The sequence below is a fragment of the Somniosus microcephalus genome, chromosome 3, assembly GCF_052327205.1.
Source record: "Somniosus microcephalus isolate GS21.2 chromosome 3, FLI_Smic_1.0, whole genome shotgun sequence".
Lineage (NCBI taxonomy): Eukaryota > Metazoa > Chordata > Chondrichthyes > Squaliformes > Somniosidae > Somniosus > Somniosus microcephalus.
The window spans coordinates 224,571,437-224,595,102 of NC_140989.1; the positions used below are offsets into that span (position 1 = coordinate 224,571,437).

At 48.5% G+C, this 23,666-nt stretch overlaps 1 protein-coding gene across 1 annotated transcript in view; it reads left to right on the forward strand.

The window, feature by feature from the left end:
• The window catches only part of LOC147121729 (uncharacterized), a 176,065-nt gene that overhangs the window by 74,586 nt on the left and 77,813 nt on the right, over nucleotides 1-23,666 (forward strand). The window contains exons 3-6 of the mRNA XM_085982183.1: nucleotides 5,178-5,440; nucleotides 8,898-9,236; nucleotides 12,261-12,383; nucleotides 16,601-16,834. Coding sequence (XP_085838309.1) covers nucleotides 5,178-5,440; nucleotides 8,898-9,236; nucleotides 12,261-12,383; nucleotides 16,601-16,834 — 959 coding nt within the window. The remainder of the gene's footprint in view (nucleotides 1-5,177; nucleotides 5,441-8,897; nucleotides 9,237-12,260; nucleotides 12,384-16,600; nucleotides 16,835-23,666) is intronic.

Sequence of the window (23,666 nt, forward strand, 5' to 3'; positions counted from 1 at the left end):
TGTCCTTGTGCACCAGTCGCTGAAGGTAAGCATGCAGGTGCAGCAGGCAGTTAAGAAGGCAAATGGTATGTTGGCCTTTGTCGTGAGAGGGTTCGAGTACAGGAACAAGGATGTCTTGCTGCAGTTGTGCAGGGCCTTGGTGAGACCACACCTTGAGTATTGTGTGCTGTTTTGGTAGCCTTACCTGAGGAAGGATGTTCTTGCCATGGAGGGAGTGCAGCGAAGATTCACCAGACTGATACCTGGGATGGCAGGAATGACGTATGAGGAGAGATTGGGTCGATTGGGCTTATACTCTCTGGAGTTTAGAAGAATGAGAGGGGATCTCATTGAAACTTATAAAATTCTAACAGGACTAGACAGACTAGATGCAGGAAGGATGTTCCCGATGGCGGGGGAATCCAGAACCAGGGGTCACAGTCTAAAGATAAGGGGTAAGCCATTTAGGACAGAGATGAGGAGGAATTTCTTCACCCAGAGAGTGGTGAACCTGTGGAATTCTCTACCACAGAAGGCAGTTGAGGCCAATTCATTAAATATATTCAAGAAGGAGTTAGATATATTTCTTAAGGCTAAAGGGATCAAGGGATATGGGGAGAAGGCAGGGACAGGGCACTGAGTTTGGATGATCAGCCATGATCTCAATGAATGGCGGAGCAGGCTCGAGGGGCTGAAAGGCCTACTCCTGCTCCAATCTTTTATGTTTCTATGGCTAGGGAACACAGATTTAAGGTTTTGGGCAAGAGATACAGGGGGGATGTGAGGAAAAACTTTTTTACGCAGCGAGTGGTGATGACCTGGAATTCGCTGCCGACGGAAGTGGTGGAAGCAGACACACAATGTTTTCAAGGGTACTCTGGATAGGCACTTGCAGGGCTACGGGGATCAAGCAGGGGGATGGGGCATAGAAACATGGAAGATAGAAGCAGGAGTAGGCCATTCGGCCCCTTGAGCCTGCTCCGCCATTCAATGCGATCATCCAAATTCAGTACCCGGTCCCTGCTTTCTCCCCATACCCCTTGATCCCTTTAGCCTTAAGAAATATATCCAACTCCTTCTTGAATATATTTAATGAACTGGCCTCCACCGCCTTCTGTGGTAGAGTGTTCCACAGGTTCACCACTCTCTGGTTGAAGAAATTCCTCCTCATTTCTGTCCTAAATGGCCTACCCTTTATCCTTAGACTGTGTCCCCTGGTTCTGGACTCCCTGACCATCGAACATCCTTCCTGCATCGAGTCTGTCCAGTCCTGTCAGAATTTTACAAGTTTCAATGAGATCCCCTCTCATTCTTCTAAACTCCAGCGAGTACCAGTCCAATCGACCCAATCTCTCCTCATACGTCATTCCTGCCATCCCAGGTATCAGCCTGGTGAATCTTCGCTGAACTCCTTCCGTGGCAAGAACATCCTTCCTCAGATAAGGCGACCAAAACTGCACACAATAATCAAGATGTGGTCTCACCAAGGCCCTGTACAACTGCAGCAAGACATCCTTGTTCCTGTACTCAAACCCTCTCGCTACGAAGGCCAACATACCATTTGCCTTCTTAACCGCCTGCTGCACCTGTATGCTTACCTTCAGCGACTGGTGCACAAGGACACCCAGGTCTCATTGCACCTCCCCTTCTCCCAACCTATTGCCATTTAGATAATCTGCCTTCCTGTTTTTGACACCAAAGTGGATAACCTCACATTTATCCACGTTATATTGCATCTGCCATGTTTCTGCCTGTGGTGATTATTCTTGTGGGAGGGCAAGGAATTTCACCAAGGTTAAGAAGGTCGACACGAACAAGATATCCAGTCGACCGATTGACCTTGGTGAAATTCCTTGCCCTCCCACACCAGGAGACACAGAAGTATCTTCTGCAGGAAGGCTATCCATATCCCGATTATCAACGGTTTCCGGATTGGAAATCCCATCAGGAGGTAAACTGGGACGGTCATGAACATCCATCGAGAGCCTCTAGGATTCAGAAGTGTTATTTTTGTGGGAACGCTCGGCACCCTCGTCTGAAGTGTCCTGCTCGGGAGGCTGTGTGTAGTAAATGCGGCAAGAGAGGTCATTATGCACGTGTTTGTAAATCAATTGCCTTCTCTGCGACTATTCAGCCTTTAGATAGGGCGTTTATTGCATCAGTTTCTGCTGCCTTTGCTCATGGCCTAAATAAAGCTAAAGTTATGGCCCAAGTTAATGGGTTAGATACGGGCAGTACCGAGAGTTTTAGAAGTCTTCAGTTTGTGAAGGAGAAGCGTTTGAAAATTTCGCCTGTTACTTATCAGGTGTGTATGGCTCAGACGACTCTCACCTCACAAGTAGTTGGTTGTTGCCTTGTGAAATTAATTCTTCTAGGTAATACGTATACTGATATACGCCTATCTGTTTTGCCTAATCTCTGCGGATATTTTGATTGGTCATGATGTGCTTCAATTACATGAGTCTCTCAGTCTTTCTTTTGGAGGAACTAAGCCACCTTTATCTATTTGTGGATTAACTTCTTTATCCATTTCTCCATTTTCACTTTTTTCCAATTTACATGCTAATCTCTTATGTGGGACCTTATCGAAGGCCTTCTGAAAGTTCAGATACACCACATCCACTGGTTCTCCCTTATCTATTTTACCAGTTACATCCTCAAAAAATTCCAGTAGATTAGTCGAGCACGATTTACCTTTTGTGAATCCATGTTGACTTTGTCCGATCCTGTCACTGTTTTCCAAGTGCTCTGCTATTACATCTTTTATAATGGACTCTAGCATTTTCCCCACTACCGATGTCAGGCTTACCGGTCTGTAATTCCCCGTTTTCTCTCTGCCACCTTTTTTGAATAGTGGGGTAACATTAGTTACCCTCCAATCCATGGGTACTGTTCCAGATTCCATCGAATGTTGGAAGATGATCAGCAATGCATCTACTATTTCTAGGGCCACTTCCTTAAGTACCCTAGGATGTAGATTATCAGGCCCTGGGGATTTATCGGCCTTCAATCCCGTCAATTTCCCTAACACCATTTCCCTACAAATACTGATTTCTTTCAGTTCCACCCTTTCATCAGACCCTATGTTCCCCGGCATCTCTGGGAGGTTATTTGTGTCCTCCTTTGTGAAAACAGAACCAAAATATGTATTTAGTTGGTCTGCCATTTCTTTGTTCCCCATTATAAATTCCCCTGATTCTGACTGCAAGGGACCTACGCTTGACTTCACCAATCTTTTTCTCTTCACATATCTATAAAAGCTTTTACAGTCAGTTTTTATGTTCCCTGCAAGCTTACTCTCATATTCTATTTTCCCCTTCTTAATTAATCCCTTTGTCCTCCTTTGTTGAATCCTAAACTGCTCCCAATCCTCAGGATTATTGCTTTTTCTGGCCAATTTATATGTCCTCTCCTTGGATCTTATGCTATCCCTAATTTCCCTTGTTCGCCACGGTTGAGTCACCTTTTGTTTTATTTTTATGCCAAACTGGGATGAACAATTTCTGTAGTTCATCTATGCGGTCTTTGAATGTTTGCCATTGCCTATCCACCGTCAACCCTTTGCGTGACATTCCCCAATCAACCCTACCCAACTCGCGCCTCAGACCATCGTAGTTTCCTTTATTTAAATTTAGGACCTTAGTCTCTGAGTCAACTACTTCACTCTCCATCTTAATGAAGAATTCGATCATATTATGATCGCTCCGACCCAAGGGGCCTCGTACAACAAGATTGCTAATTAATCCTTTCTCGTTACATAATACCCAGTCTAAGATGGCCTGATCTCTGGTTGGTTCTTCGACATATTGGTCCAGGAAACCATCCCGTAAACACTCCAGGAATTCCTCCTCCTCGGTATTGTTACTAATTTGGTTAGCCCAATCTATATGTAGATTAAAGTCACCCATGATGACTGCTGTGCCCTTAGTGCACGCTTCTTTAATTTCCCTTTTAATGCCATCCCCGACCTCCGCATTACTGTTTGGAGGTCTATATACCACTCCCACTAACGTTTTCTGCCCCTTGGTATTTCTCAATTCTACCCATACAGATTCCACATCACCAGAGCTAATATCCTTCCTTACAATTGTGTTAATCCCTTAACCAGTAATGTTACCCCACCTCCCTTTCCTTTTTGCCTATCTTTCCTGAATATCGAATATCCCTGGATGTTGAGTTCCCAGCCTTGGCCATCCTTGAGCCATGTTTCCGACTGACTGGATTGCTCTACAGAGCCGGCACGAACTCGATGGGCCGAATGGCCTCCTTCTGTGCCGTTATGACTCTATTGTGATGTTATATGCTAAACAATTTGTATGGCGGAAGTAATGTTTGTGAGAAAAGGATCAAAGACAAAAAATATTAACTCCGAAACAGTAAAGACTTTGATATGTTTCCCTATGCCAGCTACATTGATGGACAGGTGAACTTAATATTTAAATGCATTGATTTTAAACCATGCACAGATGGGAAGTATTGCATTTGTGCGCTAAGGCCACTTGCCATGGCATGGGACAATGTAGGTTCAACCTTCCTTTGGCCAAGGAGAATGCAGTGTTGGTTTCCGCATTCTGGTCTGTCTGATCTCGGCCGCATTGAGCATCGGGTATGCCATTTATCTGAGCAGGGCAAGGAACATTAGCCAGCGATGTTCTCCTTGGGGTGACCTTCGCATTTTACAGTGGCAGGCTCTCGGTGAAGTCTGGCAGCACGTTGCACTTCTGCTCACCTGCATGGAGGTGAATGCTCAGATGGATTTTAACACATCGGGGATAATTTAGATAAAAGTACTTTTATTAAAAAAAATAAAAAAAAATAACGTGTACACATGTAGTTTCAAGAGTCTGTCAGTTGGACATTACACTGGAGTAAAATGTCAGTTTGACTTTGCCCCAAGTTTTTGTCTGCCTGCCAGCCCTTCCAAATCTCTCCCACACTTTTCTCTCTGGTAAAGCTCCGAGCTTTGTTTAAACACTCAGATGCACAGTTGTGGGTACAAGCCCGTGTACGGCACATGGTTGGATCACTGCATTGCTTTGGCTTTTAATTGCTCTTGATTTCACTGTTGATTTTGAGGTACCAGCAGTTTGAATGTTAACATATGGACATAAATGGGGATTTCATTAGCAAGTTCTTTCGGACATCTTTGGAAGGAGTAGGTGACTAATTTGAGCTCTGAACCTCTCTCGTCCCTCTAGATGTCGATCTGGATTTGTCGGTGAATACTGCCAGCACCCAGACCCCTGCCAGATTTCAACCTGCCTTAACAGAGGGAAGTGTAGCATCTCGATCACAGAAGGGAGAGTACAGAGGTCGTGTAATTGTGCTCTGGGGTTTACCGGTGAACGGTGCGAGACGACAGTCACCAATGTCTGTTTGAACCACCCCTGCCAAAATCGAGGAACCTGCCGTCTCATCACCCTCGAGAAATATGAGTGCGTCTGCCAGCCAGGGTGGATAGGTAAGAGTAACCATGTGTTCCAGACCGAGAACTGGAAGGGACCACAAAGACCGCATTTGAAAACATATTACCGCTAAATACAATATGTAGCCGTAGTACACGTAATAAAGATCAGGACCGTTTCATCACTGGGCTGTTAACTGATCTCTGTGCGAGGGGTGGTGGGAACATTGCAATGGGCCCTCGTGGCTGCAGAACGGAGGTGTGGGTATGTGTGCGTTGGTGAGTGTGCTCGCGTGTGTTGGTTGGGTATGTGTATGTTGGGGTGTGTGTGTGTGTTCGGAGGACATGAGCTCTGCTGTAAATGGACGACCACTTAGACGTGGTACTGGAGGGCTGCCAGAATCTATGGAACTGTGGCCCAGCATGGACCAGTATCCTTGGGAGAGGGGATTGGGGGGAAAAAAAATTCACAACACGAGTTTAAAAAAAAAAATTAAGAGTAATAATTGAAAGAAGTTGCTTTTTATATAACATCTTTCACATCCTCCAGATGGACCTTCCAGAGCACTTCAGAGCCAATTAATTATTTTGAAATATAGTGACTGTCATGCAGCCAATTTCCACACAGCAAGGTCCCACAAACAACAGCGAGTTAAATGACCAGCGTGAAAGATTGGAGAGGAATTTTCCAGATTGTTTATCCTTAATTGGCCTTTGGTTCTTGAATTTTTTTTTTTTTACTTCTGCCAGTGGTTTACCTGGCAACTGGAGGGACTGGACTCTTAACCTGATGAATAAGGCATAACTCATAGAAACATAGAAGATAGGAGCAGGAGTAGCCCATTCGGCCCCTCGAGCCTCCTCCGCTATTCAATGAGATCATGGCTGATCATCCAAATTCAGTACCCTGTCCCTGTTTTCTCCCCATATCCCTTGATCCCCTTAGCCTTAAGAAATATATCTAACTCCTTCTTGAATATATTTAATGAATTGGCCTCAACTGTCTTCTGTGGTAGAGAATTCCACAGGTTCACCCCTCTCTGGGTGAAGAAATTCCTCCTCATCTCAGTCCTAAATGGCTTACCCCTTATCCTTAGACTGTGACCCCTGGTTCTGGACTCCCCCGCCATCGGGAACAGCCTTCCAGCATCTTCTCTGTCTAGTCCTGTTAGAATTTTATACGTTTCAATGAGATCCCCTCTCATTCTTCTAAACTCTAGTGAATATAAGCCTAATCGACCCGATCTCTCCTCATACATCATTCCTGCCATCCCAGATATCAGTCTGGTGAATCTTCGCTGTACTCCCTCCGTGGCGATATCATCCCTCCTCAGATAAGGCGACCAAAACTGCACACAATAATCAAGATGTGGTCTCACCAAGGCCCTGTACAACTGCAGCAAGACATCCTTGCTCCTGTACTCCAATCCTCTCACTATGAAGGCCAGCACACCATATGCCTTCTTAACCGCCTGCTGCACCTGCATGCTTACCTACAGCGACTGGTGCACAAGGACACCCAGGTCTCGTTGCACTTCCCCTTTTCCCAATCTATTGCCATTCAGATAATCTGCCTTCCTGTTTTTGCCACCAAAGTGGATAACCTCACATTTATCCACGTTATACTGCATCTGCCCAATCGCCCAACCTGTCCAAATCGTACTGGAGTTTCTCTGCATCCTCCTCACAGCACACACGCTCACCCAGCTTTGTGTTGTCTGCAAACTTGGAGATATTACATCTAGTTCCCTCGTCTAGATCATCTATCTATCTATATATATAAATCGGTACTTCTGTCATTCTGTCTATCTGTCATTCTGTCTTTCTGTCTGTCATCGCCTGTGCGTCTGGCGGGCTATGCGCTCGAAAGTTACAGGGCGTACCTACGCGCGCGTTACCTCCAAAGAAAGCTTATGCTTCCGAGACGGTTTTAAGCGTACTTAGTTTCGGCCGGGCTAAAATCGCGCCCGCGGTATCCCAAAAACCTTCAACATTCCGCTCATTAGCATCTCATTATCCGCTCATTAGCGACAGAGTGACCTCGAGGTCGACCAATCGTACAGCGGCTTGCTGCCGCGTGCGGCCGGGCCAATCGGTGCGTGTGTGGGCGGGCCTTATCGTTCTGAACCGAGGTGAGTCACCGCCATCTTGATTCCAAACTTTTCCTTTCTTTTTCCCGCTTTCTGCGTCTTTAAAAAAAAAAACGTTGCTTTTAAAACACACATTGTTTTTTTAAAAAAATGATTTAGAAACGAATTAACTTATCTAATCTCATTAATTTTCCTACCTTTCCCCGTTTTTCCAGGTAGGCCTCGAAGCCTCGGCTTCTCCTCCGCACCCACGCCCGAGCTAGGCACCTCCCGGCCCCACTCGAAGGCTGCAGGGGCCGGCCTCAGCCCAGCGCCGCTACCTTACTAAAGGGTGCGCGCGCAGCAGGAGCTGAGACGCAGCGTCTCTCTCTGGCTCGGCCGGGGGGCGGGGCTTGCTGAGCGTCAACAGTTACCCTGGCAACCGGGCCCGCCGGCCGTCTCGCACAGCCGCAATCGGCGGTCTTCACCTCGGGGGGGGGGGGGGGCGCCCGCCCTCCCTTCCCCCCCAGTCGCGCTCTCTCTCTCTCTCTCTCTCTCTTCCAACAACAACATGCCCTCGAAAAAGCCTCGGCACCACCGGGCACTTCAGCTAGTTAATATATATTGTGAATAACTGGGGTCCTAGTACCGATCCCTGAGGTACCCCACTAGTCACTGCCTTCCACTCGGAAAAAGACCCGTTTATTCCAACTCTTTGCTTCCTGTCTGCCAACCAGTTCTCTATCCAAATCAGTACCTTACCCCAATCCCATGTGCTTTAACTTTGCACGCTAGTCTCTTATGCGGGACCTTATCGAAAGCCTTCTGAAAGTCCAAATACACCACATCCACTGGTTCTCCCTTATCTATTCTACCAGTTACATTCTCAAAAAATTCCAGTGGATTAGTCAAGCATGATTTTTCTTTTGTAAATCAATGTTGACTTTATCCGATCCTGTCACTGTTTTCCAAGTGCTCTGCTATTACATCTTTTATAATGGACTCTAGCATTTTCCCCACTACCGATGTCAAGCATACCGGTCTATAATTCCCTGTTTTTTCTCTCTCTACCACCTTTTTTAAATATGTGGGATTACATTAGCTACCCTCCAATCCATGGGAACTGTTCCAGAGTCTATAGAATTTTGGAAGATGACCAGCAATGCATCTACTATTTCTAGGGCCACTTCCTTAAGTACCCTAGGATGTAGATTATCAGGCCCTGGGGATTTATCGGCCTTCAATCCTGTCAATTTCCCTAACCCCATTTCCCTACAAATACTAATTTCATTCAGTTCCTCCCTCTCATTAGACCCTATGTTCCCTGACATCTCTGGGAGTTTATTTCTGTCCTCCTTTGTGAAGACAGAACAAAAGTATGTATTTAATTGGTTAGCCATGTCTTTGTAAACTTTTGATCTCAAAATCTTCAACTTTTTAAACAGGTAAAAACTGCCAGCACGTGGATTCCTGTGCTTCACAGCCGTGTGCTAATGGGGGCAGGTGCAGCAGTTCAAGAAACAACTACACCTGTAGCTGTGCTTCGGGCTACACCGGATCCCGCTGCAAGACCGACATCAATGAATGCGACGCTGGGAGTCTGTGCCAGAATGGTGGGACATGCCAGAACGTTCCGGGCTCATACCACTGCCTGTGTAAAGCAGGATTCACGGGGACCAGCTGCGAGAGTGTATATGTCCCCTGCTCACCATCGCCATGCGTGAATGGGGGCACCTGCCGACCAACCAACGATGACCTGACCTATGAATGCAACTGCCTGCCAGGTATGAGATAGGAGCAGGAGGAGGTCGTTCAGTCCCTCGGGCCTGCTCAGTCATTCAATTAGATTAAGTCTGATCTGCACCCCAAATCCATTTACCCACTCCTTATCCCTCAATGCACTTACCAAACAAAAATCTATCTATCTCCACCTTGAAAACCTCAATCGTCCCAGCATCCACAGTATTTTGGGGGAGAGTTCCAAATTTCCACTGCCCTTTGTGTGGAAAAAGTGCGAGCCGATTTCTCTCCTAAATGGCTTCGCTCTGATTTTAAGATTGTGCCCCCTTGTTCTTGATTTCCCCCACTAGAGAAAATAGTTTCTCTGTATCTACCCTATCGAATCCTTTTAACATTATAAACAGCTCGATCTTCTAAACTCAAGAGCCAGGGTTTTTGGTCGAGCTTGGTTCCCCTAGAGAGGGGAGTACTCAGTCAGGGTCTGATTTATATCTTCCCACTTGCCCAGTTTATGCATTGTTAATTTAGTAGGGTGGGGGGGAATCTGGCTCGGCTATGATGTTACCCCATAGCTAAGCAGCCTGATGGCCCCCCATGCTCATGGGTAACCTGAAGCCTCTGCCACACAAGTTGTACTCGGTATGATTCGGCACCTTCAGGAGAGGAGAGAGAAAATGGGAAAAGGAGAAGAAGAATCTTAAGCTCTAGAACTTATATTTACATGACAAGGGCTGGTCACAGAGAACCAAACACATTACAACTGCTGGTGACCTCAGACCTCGACCCTTCAGTTTGCTCTTCTCCTTGTACCCCAGGCAAGTAGCTGGTTATGGGCATGCCCCAGAATCACTCAGCGGTGACTAATTGACGGTTGGAAGTGTGTGCATATGTACATGCTGCTTTAACACTCTGCTAATTACAGCAGTAAAGGTTAGGGCGGTGAGTGATGCTGCTCAGGCCATCACTGGCCACCTTGTCCAGATTCTGAGTTTAAAAAAAGTTGTAAGCAGTTGTTCACATAAGTATTGGGGAGGAGAGGGAGGTGGGTGAATCTTTGACTTGCTGTCTTTTTTTCTATCTCTTCCCCGCATCGCCAACAATTAATTGGAGCAAGGGATCAAATTGTCACTTCTACTTGGGAGATTATTGAGTGCTTTAATGGCAGCGTATTCTGCCCTTGTTTGGCTCTTTCTTTTGTAACTTCTTTCCTTCACTTTGAACTTGTGGCTGAACACTCGTGCTGATGTATAAAATAGTTTTTTTTAAAATCTGGCTGAGGATCTTGGCCAGGAAATCTGTTTTGTCAATGAGGAAACATTTAAACTGAAAATGCGGGTGAATTACTTAAACAATTAGCTGCAATAGCGGGTCCCTCTTGACGTTATTAACTCTGCTCCAAGGTCAATTAGGAGCTATCGCACTAACTGGGCAAGGCGGTCGCCTGTAGGGAAAGGGTGTGCAGGAAGCCGAGCTTCGCAATGTTACAGGATGTGCAGTGCTAGAAAAACAAGCTTCTTGGCAACAGTACAAGAGGATATTGATGGAAGTACTTAGCATACAAGAGCACACACTGATGTTGCAGGACTTGATCTGCTGGTCCGAATGCAGCTCATTAGTACAACGTGCTTTGATTTAAGTGGGACTGCGCAGTGATCCACTTTTCAGATTGGACCTGGCATTAATCCTACGCGGGAGAAGGGTATGGCTTTGGAATTGGGCAAGGAAGATTATTTTGGTTGGCACTCTGGGACAAATGGAAAAGACCAAATCTTATTTCAGAAGGGTTGCTTTGCCCAGTCACACCTGTATTTGTATTCTGGGGCAGCACGGTGGCATAGTGGTTAGCACTGTTGCCTCACAGCGCCAGAGACCCGGGTTCGAATCCGGCCTCGGGTGACTGTGTGGAGTTTGCACATTCTCCCCGTGTTTGCGTGGGTTTTCTCCGGGTGCTCCGGTTTCCTCCCACAGTCCAAAGATGTGCGGGTTAGGTTGATTGGCTATGATAAATTGACCCTTAGTGTTAGGGGGATTAAATACATGGGGTTACAAGGATAGGGTGGGATATGTGTTGGTGTAGGGGTTACGGGGATCGGGTGGGATATGTGTCGGTGCAGGCTCGATGGGCCGAAATGGCCTCTATCTGCACTGTGGGGTTTCTGTGATTCTGTGATCTGTAAAACTGCAGTACAAAATGACATTTCCAAAAAAAAATGATGTCGCCACAGTTCTGGAGTTTGGTTTTGAGTTTCTATGTTGTCACACGCCAGATTACTTGATAAGACTAAATGGCCACAGTGATGACCATATCTTCAGCTTTGACCAGGCAACTTAGCTTGGCAAAAAACATTCTTCCAAATCTGCAAGTTAAACTTACTTGTTCCTGATCGAGTTCTGGGAGAGCCACTTGTTATAAGCAAAATGAATAATTTCTGTTTTGAGTGTACAAAGTGAATCACATGGCATAAATTGAACAGAAGCCTTGTGCTTTTCCTTATAATCACTCTATATAAACATGTCTAATCACAGACTGCTTGAACCAGCATTAACTCAACAGTGCATATATTGGTAGACCAGGTAATCTGCTTCATTGATATCACAGCGCTAGCTTCTGAGTGAACTGGTAGCTGCTTCCCACACCTCCCATTGGGGTTTGTGGGGTTCATTTTATTGCGGGGGGGGGCAGCAGTGGAGAAGATACTCTGTGGTGTTCCACAGGTTACCGAGCTTTACAAGAAGTGTGGGTTACTGATGAGAGCAATGTTTTGTGTTGGAGGTGGGGATGTTGAAAGAGGGAGAAATCGCTATGCTTTTGGCAGTGTGACTAATTCATTTGGTGCCAGAAGACCCTCATTAGCTACAGAATGTGAGCGCTCTATGCTGAAAGATGATCTAGACTCTAGGCGAATCGAGGGCTATTAGAATCGGGCGGGAAAGTGGAGTTGAGGTCGATGATCAGCCATGATCTCATTGAATGGCGGAGCAGGCTCGAGGGGCCGTATGGCCTACTACTGCTCCTGTTTCTTATGTTCTCATAATCAATTAATCAAATTCTCTCTTGTGTTTGGCAGGTTTCAGTGGGAAGGATTGCGAGATAAACATTGATGACTGCCCCAAGCATAATTGCCAGAATGGAGGTACCTGCGTGGATGGAGTGAACACGTACAACTGCCGGTGCACTCCTGAATGGACAGGTACATGTAGAGTCTTTGGTGCAGTGCCCTGAATTAGAGATGGAAGAAATACAGGAAGGCTTAGCTCAGATTGAGCCAAGTGGTACTTTAAGAAACTGTTTTAACGGAGTTGATTTATCTCCAGTAGGCAGGTGGTTGGAACCCGAAGGAAAAAGCTTGCGTTTATTTAGCTCCTTGCACGTCTTCAGCAAACTAATTACTTCTGTGCAATATAGTCCCTGTTGTTACATTGGCAGATGCGGCAGCCAAAAGGTGCGCAGCAAGGTCCCACAAACAGCAATGAGATGTACGGCTAGTTAAATCTATTTTTGGTCGTGTTGGTTGAGGGCGGAATGTTGGACAGAACACTGGAAGATCAGCCAAGGTTCCTGTTCCTGATCACTTTCCAGTGACGACTGTTGGAAAGTGCAGGCAAGGACCTCCTGGTGAGAGCAGGATTTAATATGATACAAGATCCTCTTGATGCTCATCTCCTGGGTTCTCATAGGAAGAATGGACACCTGTATGAGACGCAGGAAGGCTGCTGGGGACTGCGGAACTGTACTTCTGCTAAAGTTGGTGCCTCCACAAGAGTAGGACAGAAAACTGGGGAGGGAGAAAGGTTGGGCCATGAAAAGCTTCATTGTTACAATCGTTGCTTCCACAAGATTGGATGGTATTTCTGTGGGGTTTGACCAGTCCTGTGTTTTCTCTTCTCCCAGTCCCAATAGTTACCCCAATTGAGATGCCAACTTTGAGCAGGTGGAACACTTCTGCCAAGGTAAATCCAAAGCAAGCAGCATTCGAGGTTGAAATTTGAACTTGAGTCTCTCCCTATGGGCATTGGAATGAACTGCTTTATTTCTGCAGTACAGCACTTCCTGTTCTTTGATTCAAACCAACAAACGAAATATGTATTTTTTTAATCATAACTTGTTTCTTAAACTTTTCTGCCCCTGCCACAATTGTATTGTATGATGTACATGTAGCTGAGAAGTGAGTGAGTGAACTACAGGACAAAATGCTGTACAAACTGGAAGGGGTGGTGGGTGAGCTTAGAGGGAATAAAAATGTATAAAATTAGGTAGGTGAACAGGATATTGGAGTTAATTGAAAGCAGAGCGGGGGAAGGCTTTGCGAACAAAGGAGTTTTTGGTTCAGACCCTTTGGCAGTGACTGTTGCTTTTCAGCTGGAATGCATTCAGGGTAAAGTGAGCAAGACATGAGGTTGTGGAATTGATTTGGTTTGGTTCCAACCATTTGACTCCAGAGATTCATGGGATTCTAGTTCAAGGTTGGGGGTGGGGGCTAGGAGACGAGCTGTAATTTTACGCTTATGCTGTGGTCGACCTGTTGGCCAACGTGATGCAAATGGTGGCACTTTATACGGCGTGTGTTTTCTTTAAAAAAAAAAAAATCTCACGTTAAAATTTCTTCCGTTTCACAGCTGCATCGTCATTTAGCAACACATTTTGTTGATAGACTGGGAGAGGGGCTGTGGCATTTGACTCAGCCTCCGTCCGCTATTCGCATGTGCCCACTCGGTAAACTTTCTATTGTGGCAGAAGTGGGACTGTCACAGATTTATATAGAATTACTTAGAATTTTACAGCACAGAAACAGGCCATTCGGCCCAACTGTGTGCCTGTATTTATGCTCCACACCAGCCTCTTCCCACCCTACTTCCTCTCACCCTAGAACATAAGGCTATAAGAAATAGGAGCAGGAATAGGCTATTTGGCCCCTCGAGCCTGCTCCGCCATTCAATATGATCAAGGCTGATCTGACCTTGGCCTCAACTCCACTTCCCCACCCGCTCCCCATAACCCTCGACTCCCCTGTAGCTCAAATATCTGTCTATCTCCGCCTTGAATATATTCAACGACTTGGTCTCCACAGCTCTCTGGGGTAGAGAATTCCAAAGATTCACAAACCTCCAAGAGAAGAAATTCCTCCTTATCTCTGTTTTAAATGGGTGACCCCTTATTCTGAAACTACGCCCCCTAGTTCTAGATTCCCCCACAAGGGGAAACATCCTCCCTGCATCTACCCTGTCAAGCCCCCTCAGAATATTGTTTCAATAAGATCACCTCTCATTCTTCTAAACTCCACAATGAGTATAGGCCCAACCTGCTCAACCTTTCCCCATAAGACAACCCCTTCAATTCAAGAATCAACCTAGTGAACCTTCTCTGAACTGCCTCCAATGCAAGTATATTCTTCCTTTAAATATGGAGACCAAAACTGTATGCAGTACTCCAGCTGTGGTCTCATGAACGCCCTGTACAGTTGTAGCAAGTCTTCCCTACTTTTATACTCCATTCCCCCATCAGCATATTCCTCCATTCCTTTTTCACTCATGTACTTATCTAGCGTTCCCATAAATACATCTATGCTAATCACCTCAACCATGTGGTCGCAAGTTCCACATTCTCACCACTCTCTGGATAAAGAAGTTTCTCCTGAATTCCTTATTGGATTCATTAGTGACTGTCTTATATTTATGGCTTCCAATTTTGGACTCGCCCTACAAGTGGAAACATCTCTATTTCTACCCTATCGAACCCCTTCATCATAATTATAAAGGATACAAGACAAGTGGAGAAATCTTGGGAAGGGAATTGGATATGTACATGAAAAGGAAAAAATTGCAGGACTACATGGAAAGGTCAGGGGAGTGGGACTAATTTAATTACTCTATCAAAGAAACTGCACAGGCACAATGGGCTGAAGGACCTCATGTGTGGTATGATTCTACAAAATCTTGGGGTGATCCTGGAAATCTGAGGATGTTTGGAAAGGATGTCATTGAGGCTACTCACATCAGTAATCTTTGACCCCCCTGCCCCCAATTTTGAGTTATTGATCGCAGTCCGGGTGACTCTTTGGGTATGTCTCACTTTGCCTCTGCATTCCAAGCTACGGGGGAGTGGGTTCAGAAAGAGAGAAATCCGTTTGAGGTTAATGCTCTCTGCTGCAATTCTGTGGACAGCAAGTGAGTGGGTTTTAGCAATGCATAGTTAAATAGGCCGCCTGCATTTGCTGTCTGAGCTGTCCAATAAACAATGGCCATTTGAGCTGTCCAATAAACAATGGCCATTTGGATGAGGTGAACAACCTGGTACCCACGGATCTGTACCCCCATTAAGAGAGAGCAGCTTTGGGGGAGCAGGTGGTTTGGCCAAGAATGGACATCCCGATTCAGTAAAGCAAGCCATTAATCCAAATTACTGTTGCTTAAAATAATTTTGGGAGGGCACGGGGTATCTTTTTGGTGCAAGAGGTGATTAAGGGATATATAAAGCACAGATTTAAGGTAATAACAGAAAATGCTGAAAATACTCAGCAGGCCAGGCAGCATCCGTGGAGAGAGAAACAGAGTTAACGTTTCAGGTCTGGGACCCTTCATCAGATGAAGGGTCATCGACCTGAAACGTTAACTCTGTTTCTCTCTCCATGGATGCTGCCTGGCCTGCTGAGTATTTCCAGCATTTTCTGTTGTTATTTCAGATTTCCAGCATCCGCAGTATTTTGCTGTTAGACAGATTTAAGGTGATTTGCAAAAGAACCAGAGTCGACATGAGGGGAAACTTTTTTATGCAACAAGTGGTTAGGATTTGGAATGCAATGCCTGATAGGGTGGTGGATACAGATTCAATAGTTGCCTTCAAAAGGGAATTGGATAAATACTTGAAGGAGGAAAAAATTTCAGGGATATGGGGAAAGAGCGGGGAAGTGGAACTAACTGGATTGCTCTTTGAAAGAGCCGGTGCAGACTTGACGGGCCGAATGGCAGCCTCCTGTGCTGTACGATACTGTGATTGTGTAAGACAGTAGAGTGGTACTGTAGTATCTTTGGGACCAGCCTTCTGGTCTGGTGCATTCCCTTGTTCCTGTGTGCAAAGGCACCAATATTGTCTCACTCTGAATTGTGTTTTGATGATTCTGTTGCTGTGTCGACCATAGGCTAATGCTATTGTGTAGCCAATGCTTGAACATTATATCTGCTGTACTGTATAGGTTTTGTTATATATGTTGTACAGTGCTAAATATCTTGTGTATAAGGATGTGACATGAGTTTGACATATTGTGCTATATAACCTGTATTTATGGATAAGTTTAATGCTTATTAATTGCCCACAATGAATGATGAGTCCTCCCAAATTCTCTGCTTGATTACGTGGGTGTATAAGTTTTTGGAGTACATCTATGAACTATTCATCCCTTCCCCCATCCAGGTCAGTTTTGTACAGAAGATGTGGATGAGTGTCAACTGCAGCCAAATGCATGTCAGAATGGAGGGACCTGCTCCAATAACATCGGAGGGTACAACTGCGTCTGTGTCAACGGATGGAGTGGTGATGACTGCAGTGAGAACATAGATGACTGTGCTGGTGCTACCTGTATGAATGGGGCCACCTGCCATGACCGAGTTGCATCTTTTGTGTGCGAGTGCCCTGTTGGCAAAGCTGGTAAGATTTAATTTTTTTTTTTAAACTCGTGCATGTTTCTAAATTTAATATATAATAATTGAGAGAAATAGTCATAAGTCCTGGTTGGCCTCGGGTGGTGTCGGGACGAGGTTGGGGTGGCGGGGGGTGCGAATAATCTTGACTTTACCAGTAAGACTCGTGGAGTTTGGACTTGGTTTACCTGAAATAATTGAATTTAGAACCTGGCAGCCATTTACGATGCATTGCGGGGCCAGAGCTAGAGAGGAGGCGGAACTGATTTAACTACATTCTGTTTTCCATCTTTCAAGTGACATTGTTTCACTAGCTCCTCTTAAGTGAAGCTTCTCTTTCTCATTTTTTGTCCTAAATACTGGCTCCACCCTGAGTCAGTGGCAAGGCAGTTTTGGTTCTGTATATTGGCTGGGTCAGTCTACAGGTTCCCAAAGTGTAGCACTGATGCTGTGAAGTTAGATTTCTGAAATATACAGCATTAATCGTAGGCTTGAAGGAGGCCATTAAGGTTCTTGAAGTACACAGCACTGCTGGGTTTGGAAGCTTTAATCAGCACCATATGCATTTGAGTCCTTGTCAAATACTGCAAAATAGTCCATCAGTGACTTTAAAATTCTATGATGTCCTCCCTAGTTTTCAATGCCCACTATGGCTATATCAGGCAGCAAAGAGTGGATAGGGGAAGTTCATAAAAAGAGTGATAATGCATGCATACTGGATGGACTGGGCTGAATGGCCTTTTCTCAAACCGGACTTCCTTGTGTTATTATTGTGGCGTTGCCACATTGGGGAAACATTGTGTGTATGTAGATAAACCTGTATAATCCCCTTTTAACTGCTGTATTCCCCTCCCCCCGCAAGACAGTTGCAAGCTGAGAGGAATAAGGCACGTTCAGACTTGCCTGCTGCTTTTAGAAGGAAAACCAATCAGGTTCCAGCAGGTGACCAATCCGTGAGTCATCACAGGTTCGCGGGCTTCAGGAATTCAGTACTGTATTGTGAGAGTTGGAGTAAAGACCTATTTCTTGTAGCTCGCTGTGTTGCCTATTTCTTTACGCGGGAGACCATAGTCCCCCACATTGGTGACCCCGAATGTCGGCGGCCGAAGCCCCCGACTCACCCAGCCCTACAGAGGCCAGCAACGACCCGATGGCAACCAGCAGCAGCCTGATGTCGGCCGGCGCCGCGTCCTTGAAGCTCCCCACCTTCTGGGAACACCAAGCACCAGCTTGGTTCGCGCACTCGGAGGCCCAATTCACCCTTCGCAGGGTTCCAGACGATGAAGAAAGGTACCTCCACGTAGTCTCAGCACTAGCAAGCTCTACCGCCGCCGAAGTTCTCGACCTGCTGGGGAACCCACCATAGACCGGCAAGTACTCAACCATTAAGGGCCGCTTGCTGCAGGCTTACGGCCTGTCCAAGGAGGAGAGGGCCCGCAGGCTTCTCTCACTACCAGGCCTCGGCGATTCTACCCCACACAGTTGATGAGCCGGATGCTTGCGCTCCTGGGCTCTGAACCGCAGTGCTTTTTGTTTCGGGCCCTTTTCCTCAGCAGGTACAGACTGCCCTCGCGGGGTCCCCGATCACGGACTGCGTACAACTGGCAGCCACCGCGGACAAAGTTTTCGCCGTCGCCCAACTCGGCTGTGCAGCCGCGAGGCTCCCCGACGCCACCGAGCGCGCGCCGCCACGCCAGGCCGCAGAACTATGCTACTACCACGCGCGTTTCGGCCACAAGGCCCAACGCTGCAGAGCACCCTGCTCTTTCGATCAAACCAAGATGGCCGCCCGGTCCAACGCACCAGCCCCGCGCCGCCGCCTAGGCCCGCTCGACTGCACCCCCGCCGCCACGATGGCCATCGGCACCGCAGGTAAACTGCTGTACATAACCGACTCTCTTTCAGGGCGCAGATTCCTTTGCGACACCGGAGCCCAATGCAGCATAATTCCTGCCTCCCAGCTCGACATCCAGGCAGGCCGCAGCGGCCCACCCCTCATGGCGGCAAATGGCGCAGCCATCGCTACTTTCGGAAAGCGACGGGCCGAGGTTTGTTTCAACGGCCAGCGATTTACGTGGAATTTCGTGACGGCCTCGGTGGCACATCCTTTGCTGGGCGCCGATTTTCTTTGCGCCCATGGACTCCTGGTCGACGTCCGCGACAGGCGCCTGATCGACGCAGCAACTTTCGCTTCACTGGCCTGCCAGCGGAGCAACAGCCCGGCCCTCGTCGGGTCCTGCTCCGCCCCGGCGCATGACGACTACGCCCGCCTACTCGCAGATTTCCCGAGGCTCACACAACCGACCTTCTCAGCCGCAGCAGCCAAGCATGGGGTCGAGCACCACATCGCCACTACGGGACCACCAGTGTTCGCTCGAGCCAGACGCCTGGACCCAGCCAAGATGGCGGTGGCCAAGGAAGAATTCACCACGATGGAAAAACTGGGCATCATCCGCCGCTCGAACAGCCCTTGGTCGTCGCCCCTCCACATTGTGCCCAAGCCGGGCGGTGGCTGGCGCCCCTGCGGCGACTACAGACGGCTCAACGACGCCACCACGCCCGATAGATACCCCATTCCGCACATCCAAGACTTCTCGGCACACCTAGCAGGAAAGTCCATCTTTTCCAAGGTCGACCTGATTCGCGGCTACCATCAGGTCCCCGTCCACCACGGAGACGTTCAGAAGACGCCGGTCATCACCCCCTTCGGACTGTTCGAGTTCCTACGCATGCCCTTCAGGCTTAAGAACGCCGCACAGGCCTTCCAACGGCTCATGGACTCCGTCCTACGGGACCTGAGCTTCCTGTTCGTCTATCTGGACGATATCCTCGTGGCCAGTACCAGCAAGGCCGAGCACATCGCGCATTTGCACTCCCTTTTCCAGCGCCTCAGCCAACACGGGCTAATCGTCAACCCGGCCAAATGCCAGTTCGGAGCAGCCCAAATTGACTTTCTCGGCCACAGAATCTCGCCAAGGGGAGCCATTCCCCTACCTTCCAAGGTGCAGGCGGTGGCGGACTTTCCCCAGCCCACCTCTGTTAAGGCGCTGCAGGAATTTTTGGGGATGGTCAATTTCTATCACCGGTTCGTGCGCAAGGCCGCCGCACTCATGCGCCCCCTCTACGAAGCCACCAGGGGCAAAACGGGCAAAGAGCAACACACCTGGTCCAGCGAGATGGCGACAGCCTTCCACCAGACCAAAAGCGCCTTGGCCAACGCCACACTACTGGCCCACCCCATCCCGGGCGCCAAGACCGCCCTCACCACGGACGCCTCGGATTACGCCGTCGGCGCCGTCCAGCAACAGTGGGTCGAAGGCGCGTGGCAGCCACTGGCATTTTTCAGCCGACAGTTGCGCAAGAACGAGCAGGCCTACAGCACGTTTGACAGAGAGCTTCTGTTCCTGGCAATCCGGCACTTCCGTTTCCTTCTGGAAGGCCGGCCGTTCACCGCATTCGTGGACCACAAGCCGCTCACTTTCGCCATGGCCAAAGTAACCGAACCCTGGTCCGCGCGTTAACAGCGCCAACTCAACTTCATCTCGGAGTTCACCACGGACATCCGCCACGTCGCCGGCAAGGACAATTTGGTGGCCGACTGCCCCTCAAGACCCTCGCTCCACGCAGTGCACCTGGGCGTCGACTACGCCAGCATGGCGAGAGACCAGGCTGCCGACGCGGAGATCCAGGCCCTCGGGACGTCGACTACCAGCCTCACCCTGGCCGACATCCACTTCCACGCAGCCGGCACAGCCCTCCTGTGCGACGTCTCAGTCCCCTCGCCTAGGCCGGTCGTTCCATCCGCCTGGCACAAGCGAGTTTTCGACATCATCCACGGCCTTTCACATCCAGGGATGCGTGCGTCTCAGAAACTTATGTCCACCAAGTTCGTCTGGCCTGGACTCCACAAGGATCTGAGAGACTGGACCAACACATGCGTGCCGTGTCAGCGCGCTAAGGTCCAGCAGCACACCAAGGCGCCATTGGAGTGTTTCCCGGTGCCCGAGAGGCGTTTCGACCACGCCCACGTCGATTTGGTAGGCCCCTTGCCGCTGTCGCACGGTTTTACACACCTCACGATCGTCGACCGCACCACCAGATGGCCCGAGGTGGTTCCCCTCGCCTCTACCACCACGACCGACGTCGCGCGAGCATTCGTCTCGACATGGGTGGCCCGGTTCGGCGTGCCGACCGACATATCCTCGGACAGAGGCCCCCAGTTCACCTCCCACTTGTGGAATGCCATCATCACCGGCCTCGGCACCAAGTTGCACAGGACAACAGCCTACCACCCGCAGGCCAACGGGCTCTGCGAGCGCTTTCATCGTTCTTTGAAAGCCTCCCTCCGCGCCAGCCTGGCCGACACCAGCTGGATCGACAAACTACCCTGGGTTCTCCTGGGATTGCGTACTGCGCCCAAAGAGGACCTCCGCGCCTCTGCGGCCGAGATGGTCTACGGCCAACCGCTCAGAGTACCAGGCGACTTCCTCCCCCTGACAACGGAGCCGTGGTCGGCCGCCAGACAGCTTTCCCTGCACCAGGACGCAGCCCAGCAATCCCGTCCAGTGCCCACTTCGCAACACGGCCCGCAGCCGTCCTACGTGCCTCGAGACTTACGACATGCGGAGTTCGTCTTCGTGCGCCGGGACGCGCGCAGAGGCCCGCTGCAGGCACCATACACCGGCCTCTTTCCAGTATTGGAGACGGGGGACAAAGCTTTTCTTATCGATGTCGGCGGGAAGCCGGACCTTATTTCAGTAGACCGGCGCACCTGGACCTCAGCTTCCCGTTTCGGCCGGCTCTTCCCCCACGGCGGGGCAGACCTCCCGCGTTGGCAGTGGCCCCACAAGAGGACCAAGACACGCCAGAACCTTACTTCCCGGCCGCCGCCCCACCTTCGCCAGCAGCCCGTCCAGCCAGCCCACCGGCAGACCAGCCGCCAAACCAACCGGCCGACCTCCCAGACAGCCCGCCTCACACGCCAGATGGCTACTACAGCCGCTACGGCCGCTTGGTCAAACCTCCGCAGAGACTGACTTTTACAGTTAACGAGGATTCTGGGGGGGGCGTCTGTGGCGTTGCCACATTGGGGAAACATTGTGTGTATGTAGATAAACCTGTATAATCCCCTTTTAACTGCTGTATTCCCCTCCCCCCGCAAGACAGTTGCAAGCTGAGAGGAATAAGGCACGTTCAGACTTGCCTGCTGGTTTTCCTTCTAAAAGCAATCAGGTTCCAGCAGGTGACCAATCCGTGAGTCATCACAGGTTCGCGGGCTTCACGAATTCAGTACTGTATTGTGAGAGTTGGAGTAAAGACCTATTTCTTGTAGCTCGCTGTGTTGCCTATTTCTTTACGCAGGAGACCGTAGTCCCCCACATTATCACTTCCTTAAATGAGACTGCTGCTCACTGGTTACTCCTGTACATTTGTTTCGACAACTGGTTCAAGACTGAAATGATCCTCTTGATCAAAGTTGGTAAACTTGGCCATTCTATCCCTCAAGTAACCCAATGGCTGCTGGATATGGTGCTTCTTGTGTACTTGAGACAATTTCATTAAAATGTTGCCTAGTTATGGTAATTATTCCCCTCCAAAAATTGCTCATGCAATCTTTTTCTGACTACTTTCCTTTGCAAAAATGATTTGCTGTTACTTTCCTGGGCTCATCAAAGTGTGGGATGTTAGCACTGAGGAATGCTCATCAGCATCAAGCTTTCCTGAGTTAGGATTAACATGGTTTGGGTACTGAGTGAAGCGCTTTCTACTTGTTCCCCAAATATCTGTCTTTATGCAATCTTAGAAGAGCACTTTCATTTCATCAGTCTGGCTTGTATGAAACCCAGGCTGTGAAGATGGAAGAACAGTCTGTAGACCTGTGCCTCTGCAGTCTTATGTTCCACTGGAGTTGGGCACCATACGCAACAGCCCGACCAGTCTGCATGTTTGGTTAGGTCAAACGTTCCTTTTAATGCAAGGTCATCCCTGCGGGCGAGAACAACCACAACTTCTTTTTCTGATAATCCACCAGTTCAAGCCCTGGTCGCTCACCCCTTTCACCTTCACCGTGAACTGGAGAACAGCCACCCCCAACTAGTTGCAACAGTTATTCCCACAGTCTGAGAAGCTCATGGATCTCTCTCAAAGTTAAGATCATTCACAGAACTGATTTGGGGGTGGAGAGAGTGCTTCCCCTCTCCGCCCTCATCCCCCTCACCTGCCACCCACCTCCCAACCCACCACCCATCCTGACCTTGACGCCTCATCACTTTGCAGCTTCTCTCTTTTCATTGCCCCATCTCCCACATTTTGCAAGCTCATCTAAGTGGCCCACCTCCTGTCCCCTTGACTTGTTCCCCACCCAACTTTTGACCGCTCAGCCACATTCCCTGGCCCCACTGCTCACCAACTTTGTTCATGGCTCCTTGCGTGCAAAACTACTATCATTTACCACACCACCCCACCCCCTAAAATGCCAGCTCTTGACCTACCGTCCACCCCAACTCCTGTCCAGTCATTAACTTATTGTTCAAAGTCCTTGAACATGCCATCGCTTCCCCAATGTGGGCTCTCCTCCATGTTTGTGGTTAGATGATTCTAATCTCCAAACCCAAGCTTGTAGCAGGAAGGGCAGGTTGAAGGAGGTAGATATCAGTATTCACAATTGATATGTTGACCTCCAGAGTTTAAAAATAAGCTGCCAGATTGGTGACCTGGTCAGTGGAGTTGACTCTCAGTATGTATTATACTCAGATGTTGAACTGGAAGCAACAGATACATGCTCGAAAACTCTATTAAATCAGTGGGTGCAATTTTTGTAGGGCAGGCCATTTGGGGTT